This window comes from Spermophilus citellus (assembly GCF_964194105.1).
Source record: "Spermophilus citellus genome assembly, chromosome: 1".
Taxonomy (NCBI): Eukaryota; Metazoa; Chordata; class Mammalia; order Rodentia; family Sciuridae; genus Spermophilus; species Spermophilus citellus.
In genome coordinates, this window is record NC_138182.1 from 74,157,887 (window position 1) to 74,185,111 (window position 27,225).

Genomic DNA, 27,225 nt, shown 5'->3' on the forward strand with positions numbered 1-27,225 from the left:
CAAAACCAGGAAATATGCACACAAACCCTAAAGGGCCAAAGGCTACCAAAGTTATTCCCAAAGTGAAGCATGAGTGTCCAGCTCCTTCTTAATATGAGACCAAGGTATGGCTGGTTTGGTCACATGCATGGCTAATTGACTCTATGTCCCTTTTCCTTTTCAGTATCTCAGACGGCTCCTTCCTTGAAGGTAATTGCACCTTGCGCTTCTCTTCCTAAGACCTACACATGGCAGTAATTACACAGCTTTTATTTGATATCATTTTCCCGAACCCATCCAGCCTCCCACTGGATTGAGACATTCTCGTGAAACTACAGACATAGAGATGAAGGGTGCCAGGAAGAAGGATGTCAAGACTATTACATCAGGTACATTTTGCACTAGGAGTTCTTTGGAAAGGCGTCTATGGACACACCTGAAATGGTGGCATTATGTGAAAACCTCTGAAAGGCTCCCATTCCTCATTCTTTTGTATCCCCCATTGGAAGGGGAGATTGGATACAGAAAAGGCCAGTGTCAACGTGGGCATTCACGTTGGTACAAAATTGCCTTTATCAACGTGAGAAAAATACCATTCAAGGCAACCATTAACTCAGTGGTGGGTAAAACCCAAGATCCACTACTGGATTTAGGGATTTATAATCATGAATGAGGAAGCTTAGGCTAACGTGCTGCAGAGTTTCCAGATGTGCAGTGGACAGCTAGGCGGTAGTGTCAGGCTCCTGAGAGACTGAGCTCCATATTGGACTTGGACACAAAAATAGATGGTGAGCCAGTGAGACATGTGAAGAAGCCACGTAAAAACAATCAGATTGAGTGCTATCACGACACCCAGCATGCTCTTTGATGGCTCACACCCATATTGTGCTCTATGCACGGATTTACTCAGTCAGTGACCTCCTCCTTCTGTGTGCTTTATTCTGCACTCACTTACTATGTTACCTCACTATACGTTTCCCCTCTCCTCTTTCCTATAGAAAAAGTATGGTATTATCAGGACATAGGCAATAGCTTCCTTGCATGGTCTCTCAGGCTGCCCATCCAAAGTTCCTCCTTCACGACACTGATGCCATCGACCCTATTCCTATTCATGCCTGTAATAGTCATTTTCAAGGGAGGGAATTGAACCCAGGACCTTGACATGCAAAGCAGTTTCTCTACCACTGAGCCTGAATGCCAGCTCTTCTGATTCATTGAGGACTTTGGCAATTCCAAGGCTCAGGACATCGCACGCCAAACATGAAGAACACTTTCCTCAGTGTAGGCAGCTGAGCAGCACAGAAACCAGATGTTGGATACAAACACCTGAATCCTGTCCTCTAGTTCCTGTCCCATCTGATTGGATACGTTTTACAGACTTGTGAAATGATCCCCCATTCTAGGCACACAGATTTTTAGTTGAATTCACTTAAGAAGCTCATTGTTCCCTCGCACTGACGACTTCGTGTCCTCTACGTGTCTGCATACCTTCCCCCAGTCCAGGTGTGCATCCAAATTATATTCTACACAATCGCCACCAATTTCGCACAGGCCCCTCGCATTCCATGTACCCGGGGGATGTGTCACGTTGCTCTCGCTACACTGCACGTATGAGGCATGAACCTCGGTGTACCCACGTTGCCTTTATGCACTGATGTTTTATGCACGTGATGGTCCCAGTGTTGTCAAGTCAACTAGAAACCTTTCAGAGTGTAAATCGGGCCTCTCTCGGTGTATGCATCCCTGTCCCCTGTCCTTTCAGTCACTTGACACGACTCCAACTGTATTTGTTTTGAGCCATGCAGATGCCATTGAATCATGGTCTCTTTCTCTCCCTTGCAAATCCCTTCCTTGCTGTCACCATTTCCGACCCCTGGCTGCCCCCCATGCTCACTCATTGAGACACTGCTCTGGCCCTACCTGCAGGAACACCACCACATCTGAAGTCTTTTATCCACACTAGCACTTACCAGGAGCTCAGTCAACTATCAGGTCAAGTAAATCAAGACTCTTGGCAATGGTGACTGATACCATTGACTGAGGATGGGACCCATATTGTTGTTCCCTGCAATCCAGAAATCATGATGATCCAGAGCTCAGGGAATCATCCAGTGGAAAAACAAGTAAAGAGCTAGCCAAGGAGCAATGCAAGAAACAGCAGTCTGTGTACCTAGGAAATTTATGTCAGCTTCATCCAATGGTTTTCCTAATACCTAGCATAAGATCCCAAGGGAGGAAATCCGGTGGCAGAGTGTTTGCCAAGCATGCCAAAGTCCATGGGTCCCATTCCAGGTTCACTCACTCACACACAGTAGCAATGTAAGTAAAAAAATCAGCATTCAGCTGAAAGTGAAGCTGCACGTAAATGCATGTGTGGGAAAAGAGAAGTGAATTACTGTTAGAACTGTGTATTTCCATTAGGACACAGCATCCCTGTTCAGGATGTTCTCATTCATTTATGTAAATCTGCATATTTGTCAGCAGAAGCACATTTCCATGTGAAGGCAGAGGAAGCGGGCACAACCCTTGGTGGTTCCAAGAAGTGGAAGCCAAAGGTATGTAAACATGGCCATTTCCCTTCCTGGCTTCCCAACATTTGCCTTGCTCTACTAATGGACAGTAGGCCCCATGAAATGACCTCTCTGACTATTCTCATCAAGCCGAGATCATCACTGAATCCTTCGGTCTAAAAACACTTGGAAACTTTAAGAATGTGCAAACCATTTCAGAATTCATGGTACCTTATTGAACTAGTTGCTCCTTAGGTCTGAGGCCTAAAATTGCTTGGGGTTTTCTGCTTCCATTTGGAGAACCTCCTGAAATGATCAATGACTTATGATCAAATATTAGACTGATTTAAGAGCTGGTTATTATGATGGACTCATGAAAAACACCAATGGCCACCGAATGGACTCATGTTCAAGGGTGGTCCCTACTTGTGGCCCAAAAGGTTAGGATTATACTACTAGCCTCTAACCAAGGGCCATGGATTTCAATAGGCCTTGTCTTCAGTGTCTATTCCCCATTAGAGAACTGGGTCAATTCTGGAACACAGCTTCCTGAGCATTCAGGCAAGAGAGCCATGAGAAAACGGGGGAAGGGGCAAGAATAGGAAAGGCAGATGTTAAAATATTACTGTTGGCACAAGAATAGGATCTTGTGTCTCCAAGATCCAAGAAACTACCCCAAAGGCTTGCAGAAGTAATAAACAAATTGACCAAAAAAGCAGGATAGACAATGAATATTTAAAAAGGAAGAAAGAAAGAGAAAGAAAAAAGAAAGAAAGGGAAAGAAAGAAAGAAAAGAAAGACACCTGTGCTTTCCCATAGGCCCACGTTGAATGTTCGGACTATGCAATCAGGAAAGGCATTTTCATTCCCATGATATTCTGAGTTGCCCTGCTAGATTCCTCCACACTCTTTTTGTGCCTGTCTCCTGGCCTATTCAATTTTCATGTACCAGGGCGTCTTGAAAATGTGTACTCAAAATCACTTTTATGCCTTGGTACCCTGTTCTGTCACTGTTTGCTTTTTGACTACAACGTGCTGCCTACACAACCACATCATGAAGCCCAAGTTAGGTAAATGCAAAATGGAGAAATCTTTCTCTCCCTAATTTGGCATCATATGCGAAGGATGAGTCTTCCTCTCGGTAAAAATTTCCCCAAAGGTTTTTTAGATTGCAAAAGTTTTTGTTCAGCTAAGGAGGCCCAGGTAATGCTGTTCTGTTTCCCTTCAGCATAGCATAATTCAAATTCTTACAAACCAACGTGATTCTATCCCAAATGTCCTGTCATCAGAATGTTGCCTGTGTGTAATGCTGGCTGATATCCGAATTTGTCAGAATGTGTTCGAGTATATTTTAAATATCATTCTCTCCTTTATGCTAGAAAACGTTGAGTCGGGTTAGGTGTTACAGGAGTAGTATGTCTGCGCAGTTTCGCGCATCAGATAGTATGTTTTGGGAGGATGTGTTTCTTCTGTGGTGGCGTTCTCCTTTCAGAGTCAGTAGCCATGTGAAGATGAAAGTTGGTCTTCGTGGGGGAGGATATATGAAGTTCTCTTTTCAATCGTTCAATTTTGGAAGATTAGACTTGTCTAGTTTTTTAATCCTTACTGACGTGCACAGCCCAAGCGACATGTCTGCTTTAAAATGCTGATTCAGAATGGGTTATTGATATGAATTTTAAAGGATATCAATTTTGATATTAATTTTGCCAGAGAGTCTCTGAGATTTGCTCAGGAGAGAACTTGGATGGTTCCTCTGAGGATATGCTTGAAAAGGAAGCCCATACTCTGGAAGGTAAGAGCCTTTATATTTTTCATATAAAAAATTACAGTGGACAGCATATTTATTTCAATCCTAAGCAGCAGTCTATTTGAATAGTGGAAGACAGGAATCTACTGAGTAGTGGAAGGTAACAATGGGTACATCTCCTGCCTTTGGAGGGACAGGTAACATCCAGAGTGTCATGAGGTGATTGGAACCAATGATTCAAAACCTGAGCAGACTAAGGCTGGGAAACACTGGAGGGGACAGTAGAAGGTGGATTGAAGAAGGAGCAAAACAGAGTACAGGGAGTCAATGGAGAGAAAAGAAGCAAGCAGGTGTGCACCGTGAAGGGGGGAATCTCAGATGACTGGCTACAGAGAGAGAAAGAGAGAGACAGGGAGAGAAGCATATTAGAGATGCCAGAAAGCCTTGTGAGCTTCAGGGACCAAACTTGGCATGAGATGTAGTGCCAGTTGTTCCAATCTTCCTGTCTTCCTCCTGGAGAGAAAGGCGTTCAGGAACTCAGTCCCAGGTCATGCAGAGCTACCTTGATGGACCACCCGTAAACTGACATGGTCCCACAGCCACAAACAGAATTGAACATCCTAAGAAACGCTGGTATTTTTTGGTCACCAAGGCCCCAGCCTGACCGAAGGTCCACTGCAAAAATTGACTCCTTATACATCTTTGATTTGGGGGACCTGGTAGAGAGGAGACTGTGGCTCGATTCCAAATAGGCAGTTGAAGTTGAAGAATTTAGGGTTGGACTCCCACAGACTGCATCTCTCCACTCCCGTGGGTCATCTGTTGGGGACCAGGTTCAAAATACGCACTGCAATTCGGCAGGTCTTGGATTCTGCATCTGTAATGGGTTCTAAGGTGATTCCAATGCTCCTGGCCCTCAGAGCACATTCTGAGGAGTCAGGGAATGGACTTCTCCTTAATGAAGCCTCAGTGAAGAGCCATGGGGAGGTAGCTGAGGACCAAAGGAGACTTATGGAAGGCCAAGGATTTGCTTTCATCTCTGAGCATGGCTCTTGACAAGGGGGAAGGCCCTTGTAAGGTTATTTGAGAAAAAGAGTGAGTGGGAGAAATCCCTACAAAGACAATCAAGTGGACAATCAAGATGGAGACCACCATGGTCGAGGTTCTTTCTGAAAAGCAGAAGGGTAAGGGAAAGGAGGAAGGCAAGCAAGAAGTCAGCTGGGTACATTTGGAGAGTGTGATGAGGAAACAGGGAATGCATCTCAGCTGTTTTCAGTAGGTCTGCCTTCAAATGAAAACTGGGAGTACTGTCTGTCCGTAGATTATTCAAAGTAGAGGAGAATGGTACATGGAGTCAAACTAGAGCAAGTCATTTCCCTGTGCCGCACGTGCAGGCCTGGAGCCTGCATTTTGCAGTGATGTCAGTGGTTCAGAGGGGATGTCTATGATTGTAGAAGCACTGGCTTTTTTCAAAAAGACCGCTCTCATCTCCTTCCCTATTCTGGGCAGGGGGACATAGTGCGATGGAATCCAGAGCTTTTAGCAAGCTACAAATGTGCTCTAGTCCTGAGTGACTCCTGACCCTATTCAGAGCTCATTTTGTGAGACAGTCATTTCATGGAAATCCTTGAAAGATGACCAACATAGAGGAAAGCAGATTCGGTGGAAACTGAAGACTTGGGAGAGCTCATACTTTGAGTATCCAAAGACTTATTTTTCATGGGCCTTCCCACAAGTTATAAGTATGGAAAGTTATGGGAAGGAAAGACTTCTGCGATAACACAGTCGACCCTTTTCCCTTTGCTTTACCATACTTTGAGACTTTAATCTTACCATCCATTGTTTCCTAGAACTGAGTCCTCTGTCTTCTCCCGTGATTGCATCAAGAAAGCCCAAGTTGCCTAAAGCGGAGGATGCAAGGAAGGAGGGCACACCAGTGTCCCCCGTGGGTATGGAAATCAAGAATGTTTTTAATGAGCCCTTCTGCTGAAAGTGTATATCTCAGCCAATCGGTGGGGGGAAAGTTCTTGGATCAGAAATGGATGACCCCTTTCACTGCACTCTACACCATTGGTGCTCCCTGACTTCTAGCACAACTGGAGGAACAGCACAGGTGTTGGGAGTGCAGCGCACCGAAGAACTCCCATATGTGTCAAGGAAGATATCTGCCATCACATCCTTCCTCACTGTGCCTCTCTCCGTTGGCATCCATTCCCTTTCCTCTTTGATTTATGGCTATTGCAAAGAGTCTCGGGGTTGGAAACTTCACTGCTTGTGTTGATTCAACCTATGTTTCTGCCCCTGTTTAAGGTGGTACCATGCAGCCTTGTGGTTTTGAGAACCCAAAACCAGGAAATATGCACACAAACCCTAAAGGGCCAAAGGCTACGAAAGTTATTCCCAAAGTGAAGCATGAGTGTCCAGCTCCTTCTTAATATGAGACCAAGGTATGGCTGGTTTGGTCACATGCATGGCTAATTGACTCTATGTCCCTTTTCCTTTTCAGTATCTCAGACGGCTCCTTCCTTGAAGGTAATTGCACCTTGCGCTTCTCTTCCTAAGACCTACACATGGCAGTAATTACACAGCTTTTATTTGATATCATTTTCCCGAACCCATCCAGCCTCCCACTGGATTGAGACATTCTCGTGAAACTACAGACATAGAGATGAAGGGTGCCAGGAAGAAGGATGTCAAGACTATTACATCAGGTACATTTTGCACTAGGAGTTCTTTGGAAAGGCGTCTATGGACACACCTGAAATGGTGGCATTATGTGAAAACCTCTGAAAGGCTCCCATTCCTCATTCTTTTGTATCCCCCATTGGAAGGGGAGATTGGATACAGAAAAGGCCAGTGTCAACGTGGGCATTCACGTTGGTACAAAATTGCCTTTATCAACGTGAGAAAAATACCATTCAAGGCAACCATTAACTCAGTGGTGGGTAAAACCCAAGATCCACTACTGGATTTAGGGATTTATAATCATGAATGAGGAAGCTTAGGCTAACGTGCTGCAGAGTTTCCAGATGTGCAGTGGACAGCTAGGCGGTAGTGTCAGGCTCCTGAGAGACTGAGCTCCATATTGGACTTGGACACAAAAATAGATGGTGAGCCAGTGAGACATGTGAAGAAGCCACGTAAAAACAATCAGATTGAGTGCTATCACGACACCCAGCATGCTCTTTGATGGCTCACACCCATATTGTGCTCTATGCACGGATTTACTCAGTCAGTGACCTCCTCCTTCTGTGTGCTTTATTCTGCACTCACTTACTATGTTACCTCACTATACGTTTCCCCTCTCCTCTTTCCTATAGAAAAAGTATGGTATTATCAGGACATAGGCAATAGCTTCCTTGCATGGTCTCTCAGGCTGCCCATCCAAAGTTCCTCCTTCACGACACTGATGCCATCGACCCTATTCCTATTCATGCCTGTAATAGTCATTTTCAAGGGAGGGAATTGAACCCAGGACCTTGACATGCAAAGCAGTTTCTCTACCACTGAGCCTGAATGCCAGCTCTTCTGATTCATTGAGGACTTTGGCAATTCCAAGGCTCAGGACATCGCACGCCAAACATGAAGAACACTTTCCTCAGTGTAGGCAGCTGAGCAGCACAGAAACCAGATGTTGGATACAAACACCTGAATCCTGTCCTCTAGTTCCTGTCCCATCTGATTGGATACGTTTTACAGACTTGTGAAATGATCCCCCATTCTAGGCACACAGATTTTTAGTTGAATTCACTTAAGAAGCTCATTGTTCCCTCGCACTGACGACTTCGTGTCCTCTACGTGTCTGCATACCTTCCCCCAGTCCAGGTGTGCATCCAAATTATATTCTACACAATCGCCACCAATTTCGCACAGGCCCCTCGCATTCCATGTACCCGGGGGATGTGTCACGTTGCTCTCGCTACACTGCACGTATGAGGCATGAACCTCGGTGTACCCACGTTGCCTTTATGCACTGATGTTTTATGCACGTGATGGTCCCAGTGTTGTCAAGTCAACTAGAAACCTTTCAGAGTGTAAATCGGGCCTCTCTCGGTGTATGCATCCCTGTCCCCTGTCCTTTCAGTCACTTGACACGACTCCAACTGTATTTGTTTTGAGCCATGCAGATGCCATTGAATCATGGTCTCTTTCTCTCCCTTGCAAATCCCTTCCTTGCTGTCACCATTTCCGACCCCTGGCTGCCCCCCATGCTCACTCATTGAGACACTGCTCTGGCCCTACCTGCAGGAACACCACCACATCTGAAGTCTTTTATCCACACTAGCACTTACCAGGAGCTCAGTCAACTATCAGGTCAAGTAAATCAAGACTCTTGGCAATGGTGACTGATACCATTGACTGAGGATGGGACCCATATTGTTGTTCCCTGCAATCCAGAAATCATGATGATCCAGAGCTCAGGGAATCATCCAGTGGAAAAACAAGTAAAGAGCTAGCCAAGGAGCAATGCAAGAAACAGCAGTCTGTGTACCTAGGAAATTTATGTCAGCTTCATCCAATGGTTTTCCTAATACCTAGCATAAGATCCCAAGGGAGGAAATCCGGTGGCAGAGTGTTTGCCAAGCATGCCAAAGTCCATGGGTCCCATTCCAGGTTCACTCACTCACACACAGTAGCAATGTAAGTAAAAAAATCAGCATTCAGCTGAAAGTGAAGCTGCACGTAAATGCATGTGTGGGAAAAGAGAAGTGAATTACTGTTAGAACTGTGTATTTCCATTAGGACACAGCATCCCTGTTCAGGATGTTCTCATTCATTTATGTAAATCTGCATATTTGTCAGCAGAAGCACATTTCCATGTGAAGGCAGAGGAAGCGGGCACAACCCTTGGTGGTTCCAAGAAGTGGAAGCCAAAGGTATGTAAACATGGCCATTTCCCTTCCTGGCTTCCCAACATTTGCCTTGCTCTACTAATGGACAGTAGGCCCCATGAAATGACCTCTCTGACTATTCTCATCAAGCCGAGATCATCACTGAATCCTTCGGTCTAAAAACACTTGGAAACTTTAAGAATGTGCAAACCATTTCAGAATTCATGGTACCTTATTGAACTAGTTGCTCCTTAGGTCTGAGGCCTAAAATTGCTTGGGGTTTTCTGCTTCCATTTGGAGAACCTCCTGAAATGATCAATGACTTATGATCAAATATTAGACTGATTTAAGAGCTGGTTATTATGATGGACTCATGAAAAACACCAATGGCCACCGAATGGACTCATGTTCAAGGGTGGTCCCTACTTGTGGCCCAAAAGGTTAGGATTATACTACTAGCCTCTAACCAAGGGCCATGGATTTCAATAGGCCTTGTCTTCAGTGTCTATTCCCCATTAGAGAACTGGGTCAATTCTGGAACACAGCTTCCTGAGCATTCAGGCAAGAGAGCCATGAGAAAACGGGGGAAGGGGCAAGAATAGGAAAGGCAGATGTTAAAATATTACTGTTGGCACAAGAATAGGATCTTGTGTCTCCAAGATCCAAGAAACTACCCCAAAGGCTTGCAGAAGTAATAAACAAATTGACCAAAAAAGCAGGATAGACAATGAATATTTAAAAAGGAAGAAAGAAAGAGAAAGAAAAAAGAAAGAAAGGGAAAGAAAGAAAGAAAAGAAAGACACCTGTGCTTTCCCATAGGCCCACGTTGAATGTTCGGACTATGCAATCAGGAAAGGCATTTTCATTCCCATGATATTCTGAGTTGCCCTGCTAGATTCCTCCACACTCTTTTTGTGCCTGTCTCCTGGCCTATTCAATTTTCATGTACCAGGGCGTCTTGAAAATGTGTACTCAAAATCACTTTTATGCCTTGGTACCCTGTTCTGTCACTGTTTGCTTTTTGACTACAACGTGCTGCCTACACAACCACATCATGAAGCCCAAGTTAGGTAAATGCAAAATGGAGAAATCTTTCTCTCCCTAATTTGGCATCATATGCGAAGGATGAGTCTTCCTCTCGGTAAAAATTTCCCCAAAGGTTTTTTAGATTGCAAAAGTTTTTGTTCAGCTAAGGAGGCCCAGGTAATGCTGTTCTGTTTCCCTTCAGCATAGCATAATTCAAATTCTTACAAACCAACGTGATTCTATCCCAAATGTCCTGTCATCAGAATGTTGCCTGTGTGTAATGCTGGCTGATATCCGAATTTGTCAGAATGTGTTCGAGTATATTTTAAATATCATTCTCTCCTTTATGCTAGAAAACGTTGAGTCGGGTTAGGTGTTACAGGAGTAGTATGTCTGCGCAGTTTCGCGCATCAGATAGTATGTTTTGGGAGGATGTGTTTCTTCTGTGGTGGCGTTCTCCTTTCAGAGTCAGTAGCCATGTGAAGATGAAAGTTGGTCTTCGTGGGGGAGGATATATGAAGTTCTCTTTTCAATCGTTCAATTTTGGAAGATTAGACTTGTCTAGTTTTTTAATCCTTACTGACGTGCACAGCCCAAGCGACATGTCTGCTTTAAAATGCTGATTCAGAATGGGTTATTGATATGAATTTTAAAGGATATCAATTTTGATATTAATTTTGCCAGAGAGTCTCTGAGATTTGCTCAGGAGAGAACTTGGATGGTTCCTCTGAGGATATGCTTGAAAAGGAAGCCCATACTCTGGAAGGTAAGAGCCTTTATATTTTTCATATAAAAAATTACAGTGGACAGCATATTTATTTCAATCCTAAGCAGCAGTCTATTTGAATAGTGGAAGACAGGAATCTACTGAGTAGTGGAAGGTAACAATGGGTACATCTCCTGCCTTTGGAGGGACAGGTAACATCCAGAGTGTCATGAGGTGATTGGAACCAATGATTCAAAACCTGAGCAGACTAAGGCTGGGAAACACTGGAGGGGACAGTAGAAGGTGGATTGAAGAAGGAGCAAAACAGAGTACAGGGAGTCAATGGAGAGAAAAGAAGCAAGCAGGTGTGCACCGTGAAGGGGGGAATCTCAGATGACTGGCTACAGAGAGAGAAAGAGAGAGACAGGGAGAGAAGCATATTAGAGATGCCAGAAAGCCTTGTGAGCTTCAGGGACCAAACTTGGCATGAGATGTAGTGCCAGTTGTTCCAATCTTCCTGTCTTCCTCCTGGAGAGAAAGGCGTTCAGGAACTCAGTCCCAGGTCATGCAGAGCTACCTTGATGGACCACCCGTAAACTGACATGGTCCCACAGCCACAAACAGAATTGAACATCCTAAGAAACGCTGGTATTTTTTGGTCACCAAGGCCCCAGCCTGACCGAAGGTCCACTGCAAAAATTGACTCCTTATACATCTTTGATTTGGGGGACCTGGTAGAGAGGAGACTGTGGCTCGATTCCAAATAGGCAGTTGAAGTTGAAGAATTTAGGGTTGGACTCCCACAGACTGCATCTCTCCACTCCCGTGGGTCATCTGTTGGGGACCAGGTTCAAAATACGCACTGCAATTCGGCAGGTCTTGGATTCTGCATCTGTAATGGGTTCTAAGGTGATTCCAATGCTCCTGGCCCTCAGAGCACATTCTGAGGAGTCAGGGAATGGACTTCTCCTTAATGAAGCCTCAGTGAAGAGCCATGGGGAGGTAGCTGAGGACCAAAGGAGACTTATGGAAGGCCAAGGATTTGCTTTCATCTCTGAGCATGGCTCTTGACAAGGGGGAAGGCCCTTGTAAGGTTATTTGAGAAAAAGAGTGAGTGGGAGAAATCCCTACAAAGACAATCAAGTGGACAATCAAGATGGAGACCACCATGGTCGAGGTTCTTTCTGAAAAGCAGAAGGGTAAGGGAAAGGAGGAAGGCAAGCAAGAAGTCAGCTGGGTACATTTGGAGAGTGTGATGAGGAAACAGGGAATGCATCTCAGCTGTTTTCAGTAGGTCTGCCTTCAAATGAAAACTGGGAGTACTGTCTGTCCGTAGATTATTCAAAGTAGAGGAGAATGGTACATGGAGTCAAACTAGAGCAAGTCATTTCCCTGTGCCGCACGTGCAGGCCTGGAGCCTGCATTTTGCAGTGATGTCAGTGGTTCAGAGGGGATGTCTATGATTGTAGAAGCACTGGCTTTTTTCAAAAAGACCGCTCTCATCTCCTTCCCTATTCTGGGCAGGGGGACATAGTGCGATGGAATCCAGAGCTTTTAGCAAGCTACAAATGTGCTCTAGTCCTGAGTGACTCCTGACCCTATTCAGAGCTCATTTTGTGAGACAGTCATTTCATGGAAATCCTTGAAAGATGACCAACATAGAGGAAAGCAGATTCGGTGGAAACTGAAGACTTGGGAGAGCTCATACTTTGAGTATCCAAAGACTTATTTTTCATGGGCCTTCCCACAAGTTATAAGTATGGAAAGTTATGGGAAGGAAAGACTTCTGCGATAACACAGTCGACCCTTTTCCCTTTGCTTTACCATACTTTGAGACTTTAATCTTACCATCCATTGTTTCCTAGAACTGAGTCCTCTGTCTTCTCCCGTGATTGCATCAAGAAAGCCCAAGTTGCCTAAAGCGGAGGATGCAAGGAAGGAGGGCACACCAGTGTCCCCCGTGGGTATGGAAATCAAGAATGTTTTTAATGAGCCCTTCTGCTGAAAGTGTATATCTCAGCCAATCGGTGGGGGGAAAGTTCTTGGATCAGAAATGGATGACCCCTTTCACTGCACTCTACACCATTGGTGCTCCCTGACTTCTAGCACAACTGGAGGAACAGCACAGGTGTTGGGAGTGCAGCGCACCGAAGAACTCCCATATGTGTCAAGGAAGATATCTGCCATCACATCCTTCCTCACTGTGCCTCTCTCCGTTGGCATCCATTCCCTTTCCTCTTTGATTTATGGCTATTGCAAAGAGTCTCGGGGTTGGAAACTTCACTGCTTGTGTTGATTCAACCTATGTTTCTGCCCCTGTTTAAGGTGGTACCATGCAGCCTTGTGGTTTTGAGAACCCAAAACCAGGAAATATGGACACAAACCCTAAAGGGCCAAAGGCTACCAAAGTTATTCCCAAAGTGAAGCATGAGTGTCCAGCTCCTTCTTAATATGAGACCAAGGTATGGCTGGTTTGGTCACATGCATGGCTAATTGACTCTATGTCCCTTTTCCTTTTCAGTATCTCAGACAGCTCCTTCCTTGAAGGTAATTGCACCTTGCGCTTCTCTTCCTAAGACCTACACATGGCAGTAATTACACAGCTTTTATTTGATATCATTTTCCCGAACCCATCCAGCCTCCCACTGGATTGAGACATTCTCGTGAAACTACAGACATAGAGATGAAGGGTGCCAGGAAGAAGGATGTCAAGACTATTACATCAGGTACATTTTGCACTAGGAGTTCTTTGGAAAGGCGTCTATGGACACACCTGAAATGGTGGCATTATGTGAAAACCTCTGAAAGGCTCCCATTCCTCATTCTTTTGTATCCCCCATTGGAAGGGGAGATTGGATACAGAAAAGGCCAGTGTCAACGTGGGCATTCACGTTGGTACAAAATTGCCTTTATCAACGTGAGAAAAATACCATTCAAGGCAACCATTAACTCAGTGGTGGGTAAAACCCAAGATCCACTACTGGATTTAGGGATTTATAATCATGAATGAGGAAGCTTAGGCTAACGTGCTGCAGAGTTTCCAGATGTGCAGTGGACAGCTAGGCGGTAGTGTCAGGCTCCTGAGAGACTGAGCTCCATATTGGACTTGGACACAAAAATAGATGGTGAGCCAGTGAGACATGTGAAGAAGCCACGTAAAAACAATCAGATTGAGTGCTATCACGACACCCAGCATGCTCTTTGATGGCTCACACCCATATTGTGCTCTATGCACGGATTTACTCAGTCAGTGACCTCCTCCTTCTGTGTGCTTTATTCTGCACTCACTTACTATGTTACCTCACTATACGTTTCCCCTCTCCTCTTTCCTATAGAAAAAGTATGGTATTATCAGGACATAGGCAATAGCTTCCTTGCATGGTCTCTCAGGCTGCCCATCCAAAGTTCCTCCTTCACGACACTGATGCCATCGACCCTATTCCTATTCATGCCTGTAATAGTCATTTTCAAGGGAGGGAATTGAACCCAGGACCTTGACATGCAAAGCAGTTTCTCTACCACTGAGCCTGAATGCCAGCTCTTCTGATTCATTGAGGACTTTGGCAATTCCAAGGCTCAGGACATCGCACGCCAAACATGAAGAACACTTTCCTCAGTGTAGGCAGCTGAGCAGCACAGAAACCAGATGTTGGATACAAACACCTGAATCCTGTCCTCTAGTTCCTGTCCCATCTGATTGGATACGTTTTACAGACTTGTGAAATGATCCCCCATTCTAGGCACACAGATTTTTAGTTGAATTCACTTAAGAAGCTCATTGTTCCCTCGCACTGACGACTTCGTGCCCTCTACGTGTCTGCATACCTTCCCCCAGTCCAGGTGTGCATCCAAATTATATTCTACACAATCGCCACCAATTTCGCACAGGCCCCTCGCATTCCATGTACCCGGGGGATGTGTCACGTTGCTCTCGCTACACTGCACGTATGAGGCATGAACCTCGGTGTACCCACGTTGCCTTTATGCACTGATGTTTTATGCACGTGATGGTCCCAGTGTTGTCAAGTCAACTAGAAACCTTTCAGAGTGTAAATCGGGCCTCTCTCGGTGTATGCATCCCTGTCCCCTGTCCTTTCAGTCACTTGACACGACTCCAACTGTATTTGTTTTGAGCCATGCAGATGCCATTGAATCATGGTCTCTTTCTCTCCCTTGCAAATCCCTTCCTTGCTGTCACCATTTCCGACCCCTGGCTGCCCCCCATGCTCACTCATTGAGACACTGCTCTGGCCCTACCTGCAGGAACACCACCACATCTGAAGTCTTTTATCCACACTAGCACTTACCAGGAGCTCAGTCAACTATCAGGTCAAGTAAATCAAGACTCTTGGCAATGGTGACTGATACCATTGACTGAGGATGGGACCCATATTGTTGTTCCCTGCAATCCAGAAATCATGATGATCCAGAGCTCAGGGAATCATCCAGTGGAAAAACAAGTAAAGAGCTAGCCAAGGAGCAATGCAAGAAACAGCAGTCTGTGTACCTAGGAAATTTATGTCAGCTTCATCCAATGGTTTTCCTAATACCTAGCATAAGATCCCAAGGGAGGAAATCCGGTGGCAGAGTGTTTGCCAAGCATGCCAAAGTCCATGGGTCCCATTCCAGGTTCACTCACTCACACACAGTAGCAATGTAAGTAAAAAAATCAGCATTCAGCTGAAAGTGAAGCTGCACGTAAATGCATGTGTGGGAAAAGAGAAGTGAATTACTGTTAGAACTGTGTATTTCCATTAGGACACAGCATCCCTGTTCAGGATGTTCTCATTCATTTATGTAAATCTGCATATTTGTCAGCAGAAGCACATTTCCATGTGAAGGCAGAGGAAGCGGGCACAACCCTTGGTGGTTCCAAGAAGTGGAAGCCAAAGGTATGTAAACATGGCCATTTCCCTTCCTGGCTTCCCAACATTTGCCTTGCTCTACTAATGGACAGTAGGCCCCATGAAATGACCTCTCTGACTATTCTCATCAAGCCGAGATCATCACTGAATCCTTCGGTCTAAAAACACTTGGAAACTTTAAGAATGTGCAAACCATTTCAGAATTCATGGTACCTTATTGAACTAGTTGCTCCTTAGGTCTGAGGCCTAAAATTGCTTGGGGTTTTCTGCTTCCATTTGGAGAACCTCCTGAAATGATCAATGACTTATGATCAAATATTAGACTGATTTAAGAGCTGGTTATTATGATGGACTCATGAAAAACACCAATGGCCACCGAATGGACTCATGTTCAAGGGTGGTCCCTACTTGTGGCCCAAAAGGTTAGGATTATACTACTAGCCTCTAACCAAGGGCCATGGATTTCAATAGGCCTTGTCTTCAGTGTCTATTCCCCATTAGAGAACTGGGTCAATTCTGGAACACAGCTTCCTGAGCATTCAGGCAAGAGAGCCATGAGAAAACGGGGGAAGGGGCAAGAATAGGAAAGGCAGATGTTAAAATATTACTGTTGGCACAAGAATAGGATCTTGTGTCTCCAAGATCCAAGAAACTACCCCAAAGGCTTGCAGAAGTAATAAACAAATTGACCAAAAAAGCAGGATAGACAATGAATATTTAAAAAGGAAGAAAGAAAGAGAAAGAAAAAAGAAAGAAAGGGAAAGAAAGAAAGAAAAGAAAGACACCTGTGCTTTCCCATAGGCCCACGTTGAATGTTCGGACTATGCAATCAGGAAAGGCATTTTCATTCCCATGATATTCTGAGTTGCCCTGCTAGATTCCTCCACACTCTTTTTGTGCCTGTCTCCTGGCCTATTCAATTTTCATGTACCAGGGCGTCTTGAAAATGTGTACTCAAAATCACTTTTATGCCTTGGTACCCTGTTCTGTCACTGTTTGCTTTTTGACTACAACGTGCTGCCTACACAACCACATCATGAAGCCCAAGTTAGGTAAATGCAAAATGGAGAAATCTTTCTCTCCCTAATTTGGCATCATATGCGAAGGATGAGTCTTCCTCTCGGTAAAAATTTCCCCAAAGGTTTTTTAGATTGCAAAAGTTTTTGTTCAGCTAAGGAGGCCCAGGTAATGCTGTTCTGTTTCCCTTCAGCATAGCATAATTCAAATTCTTACAAACCAACGTGATTCTATCCCAAATGTCCTGTCATCAGAATGTTGCCTGTGTGTAATGCTGGCTGATATCCGAATTTGTCAGAATGTGTTCGAGTATATTTTAAATATCATTCTCTCCTTTATGCTAGAAAACGTTGAGTCGGGTTAGGTGTTACAGGAGTAGTATGTCTGCGCAGTTTCGCGCATCAGATAGTATGTTTTGGGAGGATGTGTTTCTTCTGTGGTGGCGTTCTCCTTTCAGAGTCAGTAGCCATGTGAAGATGAAAGTTGGTCTTCGTGGGGGAGGATATATGAAGTTCTCTTTTCAATCGTTCAATTTTGGAAGATTAGACTTGTCTAGTTTTTTAATCCTTACTGACGTGCACAGCCCAAGCGACATGTCTGGTTTAAAATGCTGATTCAGAATGGGTTATTGATATGAATTTTAAATGATATCAATTTGTTATGAATTTTACCAGAGAGTCTCTGAGATTTGCATAGGAGAGCGCTTTGATGGTTTCTCTGAGGATGCATTTGATAAGGAAACGCATACTCTGGATGGTAAGTGCCAAACTCTTTCAAATTTTTTCAGTGGCCAAAATATTTACTTAAAACCCTAATTTGAAGTATATTTGAATTGTTTTAGACATGAATCTTCTTAGTATTGCTTTCACAATGTGGAAGGTAACAAGAGGTATATCTTGTACCATTTGTGGAACAGGTAAACTTCACAGTGTCATCAGATGATTGGAGTAACTGATTCAAATCCCGAGTAGATTTATATTGGGAATCACTGGAGGGGAGAGTAGAATGTGGATTGAAGAAGGAGGAAGGCAGCTTGCAGAGAGTCAATGGAGACAAGAGGAGCAGGTGTACACTGTGAATGGGGGAAAATCATGTTTATTTTCAGAAACAGAGAGACAGAGAGAGGGTGAGAAACATATTGGAGATGCCCAAAAGCCTTGTGAGTTTTAGGGACCAAATATGTCATGAGATGTAGTGCCAAGTTGTTTCACTCTTCTTGTCTTCTTTCAGATGTAGCGCCAAATTGTTTCACTCTTCTTGTCTTCTTTCCAGTGAGAAATGCATTCAGGAATGAAGTCCCAGGTCATGCAGATATACCTTGATTCAATACCCATAAACTTATATGTTTCAACAGCCACATATAGAATTGAACATCCTATGAAATGCTCATTTTTAGCACTATGGGGGATTAGGGATCATAGGATTGGTCATGGACAAATGTAGATCCCTGTGGTAGTGGTTCTTTTTGAAAACCAGAAGGGTGGAGAAAAGGAGCAAGCCAAGAAAGAATGTAGCTAAGTACAGTTATGAAATAATGTCATTTTCCAGAGACATAGATTTTTCCTTGAATTCATTTAACAACTCTGTAAAAGCATCTATAAAAACACTTGAAATTGTGGCCCTATGTGAAAACCTCTGAAAGTTTTTCATTCATAGTTCTTTTGTATCCCCAATTTGAAGTGAAGATTGGGTACAAAAAGACCAATGTCAATGTGTACATTCATCTTTGTACAAAATTGCCTTATGAGCATAAGAAAAATATTTTTAAAGGCAACCATTGTCTCAGATACATGTCAAATCCAAAATGCACCACTGGACTCTTTGCATGTTTTAGTGTGAATATCCCTGAAGTATAATTTTATGAAGAGGAAAGCAGTAAAGATAGGAAAGTAGAAAAGTGTAATTTCATATGGTTATTAGGGCAAATGAGGTGGTGATGTAGGATGTGTTGGTTATGAGGATGGAAGAGTGTATACAGAAGTAAAAATTTCAAGGAAGAATGAAAGAGTATAGTAGAATTTGTCTGTTAGCAATGAAAAGAGAAAAGGTGTGAAACAGAGTAGTGAAATAAACAATACCAAACAAAACAAAAATTTACTACTTCAAAACCCTTAACACTCAAAAAGCTGAGCAAGAAAAAATGACTAGTTTCATTTAAAAAGCCCAGAAATGGGAAGACAGATATATATATGTGTGTGTATATATATATATGTGTATATATATATATATATATATATATATATATATATTTATATATGTGTGTGTGTATATATATATATGTGTATATATATATATATATATATATAACACTCAAAAAAATGAAAAAATGGTAAAAATTTTAATTTGTTTTAGTTAGTTGTACATAACACTAGAATGCATTTATATAGTTTCATATATCATACAAAGATGGGATATAATTTTTCATTTTTCTGAGTGTAGAAGTTGTAAAATTACATTGGTCTTGTAGTAATATATATATATGTATATATATATATTATACGTATATTTATATATATATAAATTAATAATGTCTGTTTTGTTCTACTATCCTTTCTATCCTCACATCCCCTCTCCTCCCTTTACTTCCCTCTATCTAATCTAAGGTATATCTATTCTTTTCCAGTGCCACATACCCCTTATTGTGAATTAACATCTGCATATTAGAGAAAACATTTGACCTTCGTTTTCTTTTTTTGCAATTTAGTTTATTTTGCTTAACATGATATTCTCCAACTCCACCATTGTCTGGCAAATGCTATAATTTCATTCTTCTTTAAAGCTTAGTGATATTCCATTGAAGATACATACCACATTTTCTTTATCCATTCCTATATTGCATGGCACCTAGGTATGTTCCATTGTTTAGCTATTGTGAATTACTATTCTGAAGTAGAACATAGTAAACAGTGTGGATCTTCATGTTTCTATGGTATTTTAAAATTTTGTTTCTGAGAACTTTCCACTTGTCTTGAGTGGTGAATCTTTGAGATGCTTGTGTGCACTGATATGATGACATCTAGTGTCTCCCCAAAAGATTTTTTGAAGTTTTGGATGAGTAAAAATACTTCCTTCAGAAGTCAGTATTTGCTGGAGACACTGAGAACTTCTGTAATCACAGTTGCTTGGGGGATGACTGCAGTTTCCAGCCAGCCTGAGTACTTTAGAGAGGCAGGATGTCAAAATAATATAAAAGGTCTAGAGATGAAATTCAGTGCCAGAATATTTGCCAGATATGCATAAGCCTTGAGTTCAATTCCCAACCTAAATAATGGCAATATAAATTACAATCTAAACATGCAGCTAAAATTTAAGCTTAATTAAATGCATATTTGGGAAAATGTAAGTTAAGTTATTATTAGAGGTATTTATTTAATTTTGATAGAATACTCTCTTTTAAAAAAAGTGGTCTAGTAGTTTACATAAATCTATACATTTGTCCTCAGAACCACCCTTAGATGTGCCACCAGAGAAAGGTCAAAAAACTCTTGATGGTAAAGAGAAGAAAAAGGCAAAGGTATGTAAACCTGTGACTTTAAATTCCTTGTTTCCTATAGTGTTCCTTGCTTTGATAATGAAGAGTTGGCTAAATGAAATTAGTTTTCAGAAGAGCCTTAGAATCTGATACTTAAGTCTGAACTTAAGCATTTAATTGGTTATGAATTTACAAATACTATAAGAAACCATGATAATAGAAAGTTTTATTTCTGATGGTTACTGTGCTTCCTTTTGGATAATCTCCTTATATTATCAATGAAATAACATTAAATATAAAACTTATTAACAACGGTTGAAATTTTGAACAAATATAACAGCCATGGTCACTGAGCACTACCATGTGAAAGGCTTTTAATTCCCAGTGACTCAAAGATTTCATTGAAACTTGACTTTAGTGTCAGTGTCAAGGTAGGACAGAGGCTCCTTATAGAAACACAACTTCCATCTTGAATATTACATTCCAGATTGGACTTTGCTGTTAGGGAACTTATAATAACTTCCCAGCTCATTTCCTTTCCATGTAGAAAATCAGTAATAATTATGAAGGGGTTTACTTCAACCTCTTAGTGAATGGAAGTATACCGTGTAGTTTGGGGGCAACTCTGAAATTTTTTAGGTATGTTATTGCCCTGTTTTCTCTCATAAGCTGTATTGCTATGATGAGGTTTGTGTATGCATTTGGATTGATTTGTCTTCCAAGATATATGTTGGGTCATTTTACTGAAGCAATTTCTCTGTGGAGAAATTGACCTTGGCAGGGGTTATATCATCTCAGTGTCAGAGCCCCACTGAGATTGACCAAAGTGCTAGGTTTACCCATCAACATCTGTTCAAAGTAGAGAATAATTACCAGCAACAACTACAACTTAGAAAAAAAATCAACTACCAATGGAATACTTTACAAAATGATCTCCATGCCTCAAGTAACAGAAGAGAAAAACTATTTTAGATTTCAATGTGCTGATGCAATTCACATAAATGTGTCTCTGCCTAGGAATTATAATTTTAGAATCCAATAACTTTAGGGGATTCTTGTAAGGAAATGTAGTTCTGCTTGTTCTCCTGAGCTCAAGTCCAGATAGAACAATCCTGGTGGTGAAGTATGAAGACAGATCTCTCCCACTCTCAAGGGGTGCTGAGGGCAAGTTTTCATTTACAGAGGAATAGTCATACTTGTTTTATACCCAGGGATGTGAGTCTGGGAAAAACTGGAACTGCCTGAAAAACCCTGCCACAACACGGAGCCTGGGGACTGATCTGTATTGCAATCCCCACTTCTGGAATCCTTTTAGCAAATGTGCTCAGGAGTATGCAATTCTCAAGTCCCTGTAGGATTTCCTCCCTCCCTCTCTCTGATTAGGACAAAGTTGGCTTCCTTGCACATCTGTGCTTGGGTAGTGTACTGCAGGAATGAAGCTTTCCACCAGAACCTGTCTCAGCACTCTTGGAATCTTCTCCCTCTTGAAAGCACAGAAAGCTGTTTTCCCTGTCACTAAACTGAAAGCACCAATTTGCAATGGGCCGTGGCCCCACTGCTCTGCACTCCATAGACTGGCCAAATAGCTTACCAAAACTCTTACTGTCCTTACATCCCAGTCATTCTCTCTTCTAATGTCATAGAGATGGCCGGTTTGTGTTGGAGATGCAAGTGTTCTTGACCTCTGACACAGACAGACTCAGCTAAAGAGCATTTCTAACTAGGTTTCCCCCTCTGGGATCCATCAGAGACCCCAAGGACATCCCTGAACCAATGTCAGTGGTGGAAATGAGGGCAATCCCCCCAGGTGCCTCTGAAATTTAAGTATGTCCATAATTGGGATATCTGCTCACCTGTGTGAACAGTGATTCTTACCAGATGATGGTCTATCCATAGCTACAAACATCACATTGAAATGAAAGTCCCTGTCTTTTTTTCCCTTGGGTAGACTATAGGTGCATTTCTTCAGCTGCTCAGAGCTCCCAGCACATGTGCACCTTAGGTTTCTCTCCTATAACCCAGCATGACTCTTGTGAATACCTCATGACACAGTGAATTCATGTCAGAGTTGAGCCTTGAAGTCAAAATTTCTGATCTCTCGTGAAGAAATCTGAGAATAGGAGCCCTAGTGAATGAAGTCTCCCAGGCAGGCACTCTGAGAAGCTGCAGGAAAGAATCCCAGTACACTTATCTTCCCTTGACACATCAGGCAGAATCCAATTCTCTCCTTTGCTGAAAATGATTGGTTGACTGTACTGGACTTGGCTTTTGTTAGGATTGCTGGTATTCTCCCATTGAGCTCACCAGAGTGCAGCTTTCCTCTTCAACTCAGCCAGGTTTTGCCTGGCGCTGCTGCAGTCCATTTGTCTTAGGAATGCCTTTGTTATTCACTGGTTCCCTCTAATTGCACTCTGGTTATCCCATAGCCACACTATATCTTGGCATAGCTGCACACCACTCAGGTATCAGTCAGTTTTGTGTCTGTCTGTGTACCTCTTTCCTTCCTTGGGGAACTTTTTTTAAAAATATTTTTTTTAGTTTTAGATGGACACAATACCTTTATTTTATTTATTTATTTATTTTTACATGGTACTGAGAATCTAACCCAGTACCTCACATGTGCCAGGCAAGTGCTCTATCACTGAGCCACAACCTCAGCCCTCCTTGGTAAATGTTTTGTTGTTCTTCCTTAACTGGAAATAATTTCATGCTCAACCTGATGGTTATGTACTGTTGGTTAAAGGGAATAGACAGAAACCTATTTCTTAGTACTATGCCATTTTTTCAAATAATTTTTTATCAGGAAAATTTTAACAAAAGATAATTAGACTTTGTAAACTCTTGCTGATCTAAAAGAAGCAACATCAATACTATATTATTTCTTTTTAATATGACATAATCCAGACTCTTTTATCAAAACCAGTTTCTTATTCATACACTAAAATAAGTCAGTCACTGGAATGAATTCAATATTCAATGCTGAATAACAGCATGTGTATTTGTAAGAATTTTTTAAAATCAGTTTTTATTAAATATCCTCTATTGGTGGGAAATGAAGTGTTGGATCAGGTACACTGAAGTTTATTCCTTGTGGGAATATGCACATCATCTATTGTATTGTCAGTAAATATGTCTCTTTGTGCTTCGTTTTGGTTTTACAGTGTCAGTTTCCATACGGAGATAAAAGTGCAGCTTAATCTGGAGAGTGTATATGAGGTTCTGGTTTGAAATATTTCGATTTTCATTAGGCACTAGTCTAATTTTTACTCATTGATCTCAAAACTATAAATTTCGATGTCTTATTAGATTGTGATTAGAAATCTTTATGCCACTCATTATTGATATTCACTTTACCAGGGTTGTTTTGGGAGGCTTCTGAAGATGTTTCATATTCATTCATCTGAAAATGATGATGATGCAAATCAAAGAGAAAAACACAAAGTAAAAGAACATATAGAAGGTAAGAATTATACATGAAAATAATTCATGATATGAGATGTTTATTTTCAACCTGACCACCAGTATATTCTAGTAGTTGAATAAATGTACTATTGAAATTGTATTGAGGAAAAAAACAGAAGTTAAGTTTTATAGAAACAATTTGTCTGGCAGGTAGGAGGATTTTCAATACTTTCACTGTCTCTTACTGTTGCAAACCCATTGAATTGATTCTGATCACACAGAGCAATGTTTTGTTTACCATAACTACATATAAACCCATATAAGTCCGCTATGTATGTATATGATTTAACATCATCATCTAAAATGTTACTACTTCCTAGGACAGAAAATAGCAGAGAGAAACAAAATGCGAAAGAGAAAAAACAGATTGCTTTTTGGGTGAATGCAAAGTCGTCATTTGTTCAAATGTCTACTGAAAAGTGTGATTTGTATACAGCTTACAACAGGGATGTGAACAGGAGGAGTCTGGGGTAACTCCAAATAGGAAGTTGAGGTAGAGAACTTAGAAATGAATCAGTATAGTCCAAGAATCTCAACATTTAATGAGTCATCAGTCATTATAATGTCCAGAATGCACATTCAAATTCAGCAGTTCTTTGATTCTACCTTTCTAATAAAATCAAAGGTGATTCCAATGTTCCTGCTCCCTAGACCACATACTGGGTAGAGGGAACAAACCTCTCTATAGAAAAAGTATTGAGAGAAATGTCAGTGAAGACCATTGGATCATAGTTCAGACTATAACTAGATCATAGGGAAACATCAATCTTGTCTATAATTTGAGTATGTCTCTTGACAGGTAAGAAGGAAGCAGAAATTAAGAAACTGAGAGGATGAATTTCATTTGGCTTCAGTATATTTGAATCAGTAAAAAAATGAGATTTTATTGGTCCTGAGTTTATTGGAAGATGTAGGGCTGCTAATATTGTGTAATCTACAGCTACTCATTTCTCCTCTCCTTAACAACAACCAGGCATTGGGAATGGGTGTTGCATCATGTATTTTTCACCTGAGATATATATCATTTTAGAAACTTTGGTTATCTTATTAAAGTTTCTAAAATTTTTTCATTTAGGGGAGTGATGGTACTATGAATTGACCTCATGGTCTTGGGCCTGCTATGGTTATACTCTTTTGTGAGTGACAGTCTCATTCTTAGATAGCTAATTTTCTGATAAGATCCTTTAAAGACTAACATGATATATCAAAAGAGTTTAGTTTTTTAAGCAGAAGACTTTGTAGAGTTAATTCCTTGAACACAATAATTTTTATTTTAAATCTAATTATTTTGAATTATAATTGTTCTTGATATGTGATAACTCTGACACATGCTGTCTTCTTTGTGATTACCACATTTTAGTAATTTTTTTACTTTTTTTATTATTAGTTGTTCAAAACATTACAAAGCTCTGGACATATCATATTTTATACATTTGATTCAAGCAGATTATGAACTCCCATTTTTACCCCGTATACATATTGCAGATTCACATCGGTTTCACATCCACTTTTTTACATACTGCCATACTAGTGTCTGTTGTATTCTGCTGCCCTTCCTATCCTCTACTATCCCCCCTCCCCTCCCCTCCCCTCTCCTCCCATCTTCTCTCTCTACCCCATCTACCCCCTCACTTCCTCTTATATGTAATTTTGTATAACAATGAGGGTCTCCTTCCTTTACCATGCAATTTCCCTTCTCTCTCTCTCTTTCCCTCCCACCTCTCGTCCCTGTTTAATGGTGATCTTCTTCTCATGCTCTTCCTCCCTATTCTGTTCTTAGTTGCTCTCCTTAGCTTCCTATGTCTTCTCTCATGAGTGGATCAAGAAATGATAATATGGCTAAACCAGAGGAAATAAGAATTATCAGTGTACCTATTTCTCCCATAGGTATGGAAAAACAAGAATATTTTCATTAGCTGTCATTCTAAAAGTATGTCTGAGCTGACCAGTGCAGAGAACTTCTTTTAATGAGCAACAAATTGTACAATTATCTGGGCCCTTATGACAGCTTTGTATTATTAAACTTGTAGAAGAAATGGAGGGATATTACACACAAATATAATGTGATGGATTAAATATTTTTTAATTATATTAAAGATACACACTGTTACATTCTGAAATCAACTTTCACATTTAGCCTGTCAAGGTCCTGCTTTTGTCCTCTGATTAGAGGTCACATTTTTCTCCATCAGTCTGCATGTTTAGGATTGTAAATACACATTCCTAATTTATTTTGGCCATTGGAAACATAATCTCATTTTTGGAAACATAACTACATATTCCTGGGTGTTCTTCAGTACATTTTGGTCACGTGGCTCTACCAACCACAAAAAGGAGACACACCCAAAAGTATAATAATCATTATCAAAGCTAAGCACAGTGATTCAGCTCCATACTAATTCAGCAGGAATGGATGAGTGGTTTTTGTCCTATTTTAATGGTTAATGATATATGTCCCTTTTGCTTTTCAGTGTCTCAAGAGAAATTTCCTAAGGTAAAAGTAATTTGATTTTTATTTGTATCTTGGATTAGTGATTGCACATGGTATGAAGAATGTGATATTTATTTTCTTTTCCAAATGCATCCAGCCTACCACTACCATGAAAGATTCTTTTCCAAATGAAGCAGGAGGGATCAAGGCCATAAGGACACTCAAACCTGGTAAATTTCACAGTACAAATTCTCTAAAATGAATTATATTATATTAAAACTTGTGAATTAGTATGCTCTTCCTATTCCTAATTCTTTTTTCCCTTCATTTGAAATGATGATTTTGCACAATCATGGCCAGTGTCAATCTTGGCACCCATGATTAAAAGTATATATTAATAAGAAAGATTTTTAAGTTGTAACATTTATCTCAAATATTTCTATGTTTTAAGCTCTGCTATTGGAGTCACTACACATTTTAGGGCTTCACAGAGGTGGATTATTTTTCCCCAATATTGAAATATTTTTACTGCAGTGAGGTAGGCAGTGAGACCTAGTATAATTCCAGTTTCTTATGAGATTGAGGCAGGATTTCAATGCCAGTCTGGGAAATAGGAAAACTCATCTCTTCAAATAATTCATTTTATTTCCATTATGACATCCAGCCTATTGAGAAATTGCACTGAAAATGTTGTATATTGTGTCACACTTTATGTGATGCCCACAACACTCATGGGATCAGGACTGCACTTAGAAAATCAAACAATATATTGTATATATCTAATGAATTTTCTCAGACCTTTAGAATTGTATTGTATTGTATTGTATAGAGAACAATCATTCACGTCATTGAATAGTGACCACAAGTGATAAATTCAAAGTTACTTATGTGTACCACTGATGTTTTTCCTCTCATTTTTGTCACTATTCCTTTGTTTTGTTTTGTTTTGTTTCTATGGTGGGGATTGAATCCCATTTATTTTTCAAACTAAACAGCTCTTTGCCACTAAGATTCACCACCAGTCTTCTATCCTTTTTTTAATTGGCTGTTTTTATTTTTTCATAAATTAGGATTCATTTGGACACAATTATGAAATTATGGAATATTTGTTGCTCTAGTTTGGATCCCAGTATTTGACTTTTCCTTCTTGACTTTCTTCCCCTGTTACTAGGTCTTCT

At 41.2% G+C, this 27,225-nt stretch overlaps 1 protein-coding gene and 1 long non-coding RNA gene across 2 annotated transcripts in view; both read left to right on the forward strand.

The window, feature by feature from the left end:
* Nucleotides 1–278: 278 nt before the first annotated feature.
* Nucleotides 279–4,872, forward strand: LOC308657277. The gene is made up of 3 exons (XR_014023894.1): nt 279–368; nt 2,464–2,534; nt 4,200–4,872. It is a non-coding gene; the product is annotated as an uncharacterized lncRNA (long non-coding RNA).
* A 505-nt stretch (nt 4,873–5,377) lies between these two features.
* The window catches only part of LOC308640978 (ankyrin repeat domain-containing protein 26-like), a gene marked incomplete at its 5' end in the record, with an annotated part of 47,494 nt that continues 25,646 nt past the window's right edge, over nt 5,378–27,225 (forward strand). The window contains 8 exons of the mRNA XM_081279036.1: nt 5,378–5,420; nt 6,087–6,185; nt 6,743–6,768; nt 6,860–6,947; nt 9,040–9,113; nt 10,779–10,860; nt 26,088–26,110; nt 26,205–26,277. Of these exons, the coding sequence (XP_081135162.1) occupies nt 5,378–5,420; nt 6,087–6,185; nt 6,743–6,768; nt 6,860–6,947; nt 9,040–9,113; nt 10,779–10,860; nt 26,088–26,110; nt 26,205–26,277 (508 nt within the window). The remainder of the gene's footprint in view (nt 5,421–6,086; nt 6,186–6,742; nt 6,769–6,859; nt 6,948–9,039; nt 9,114–10,778; nt 10,861–26,087; nt 26,111–26,204; nt 26,278–27,225) is intronic.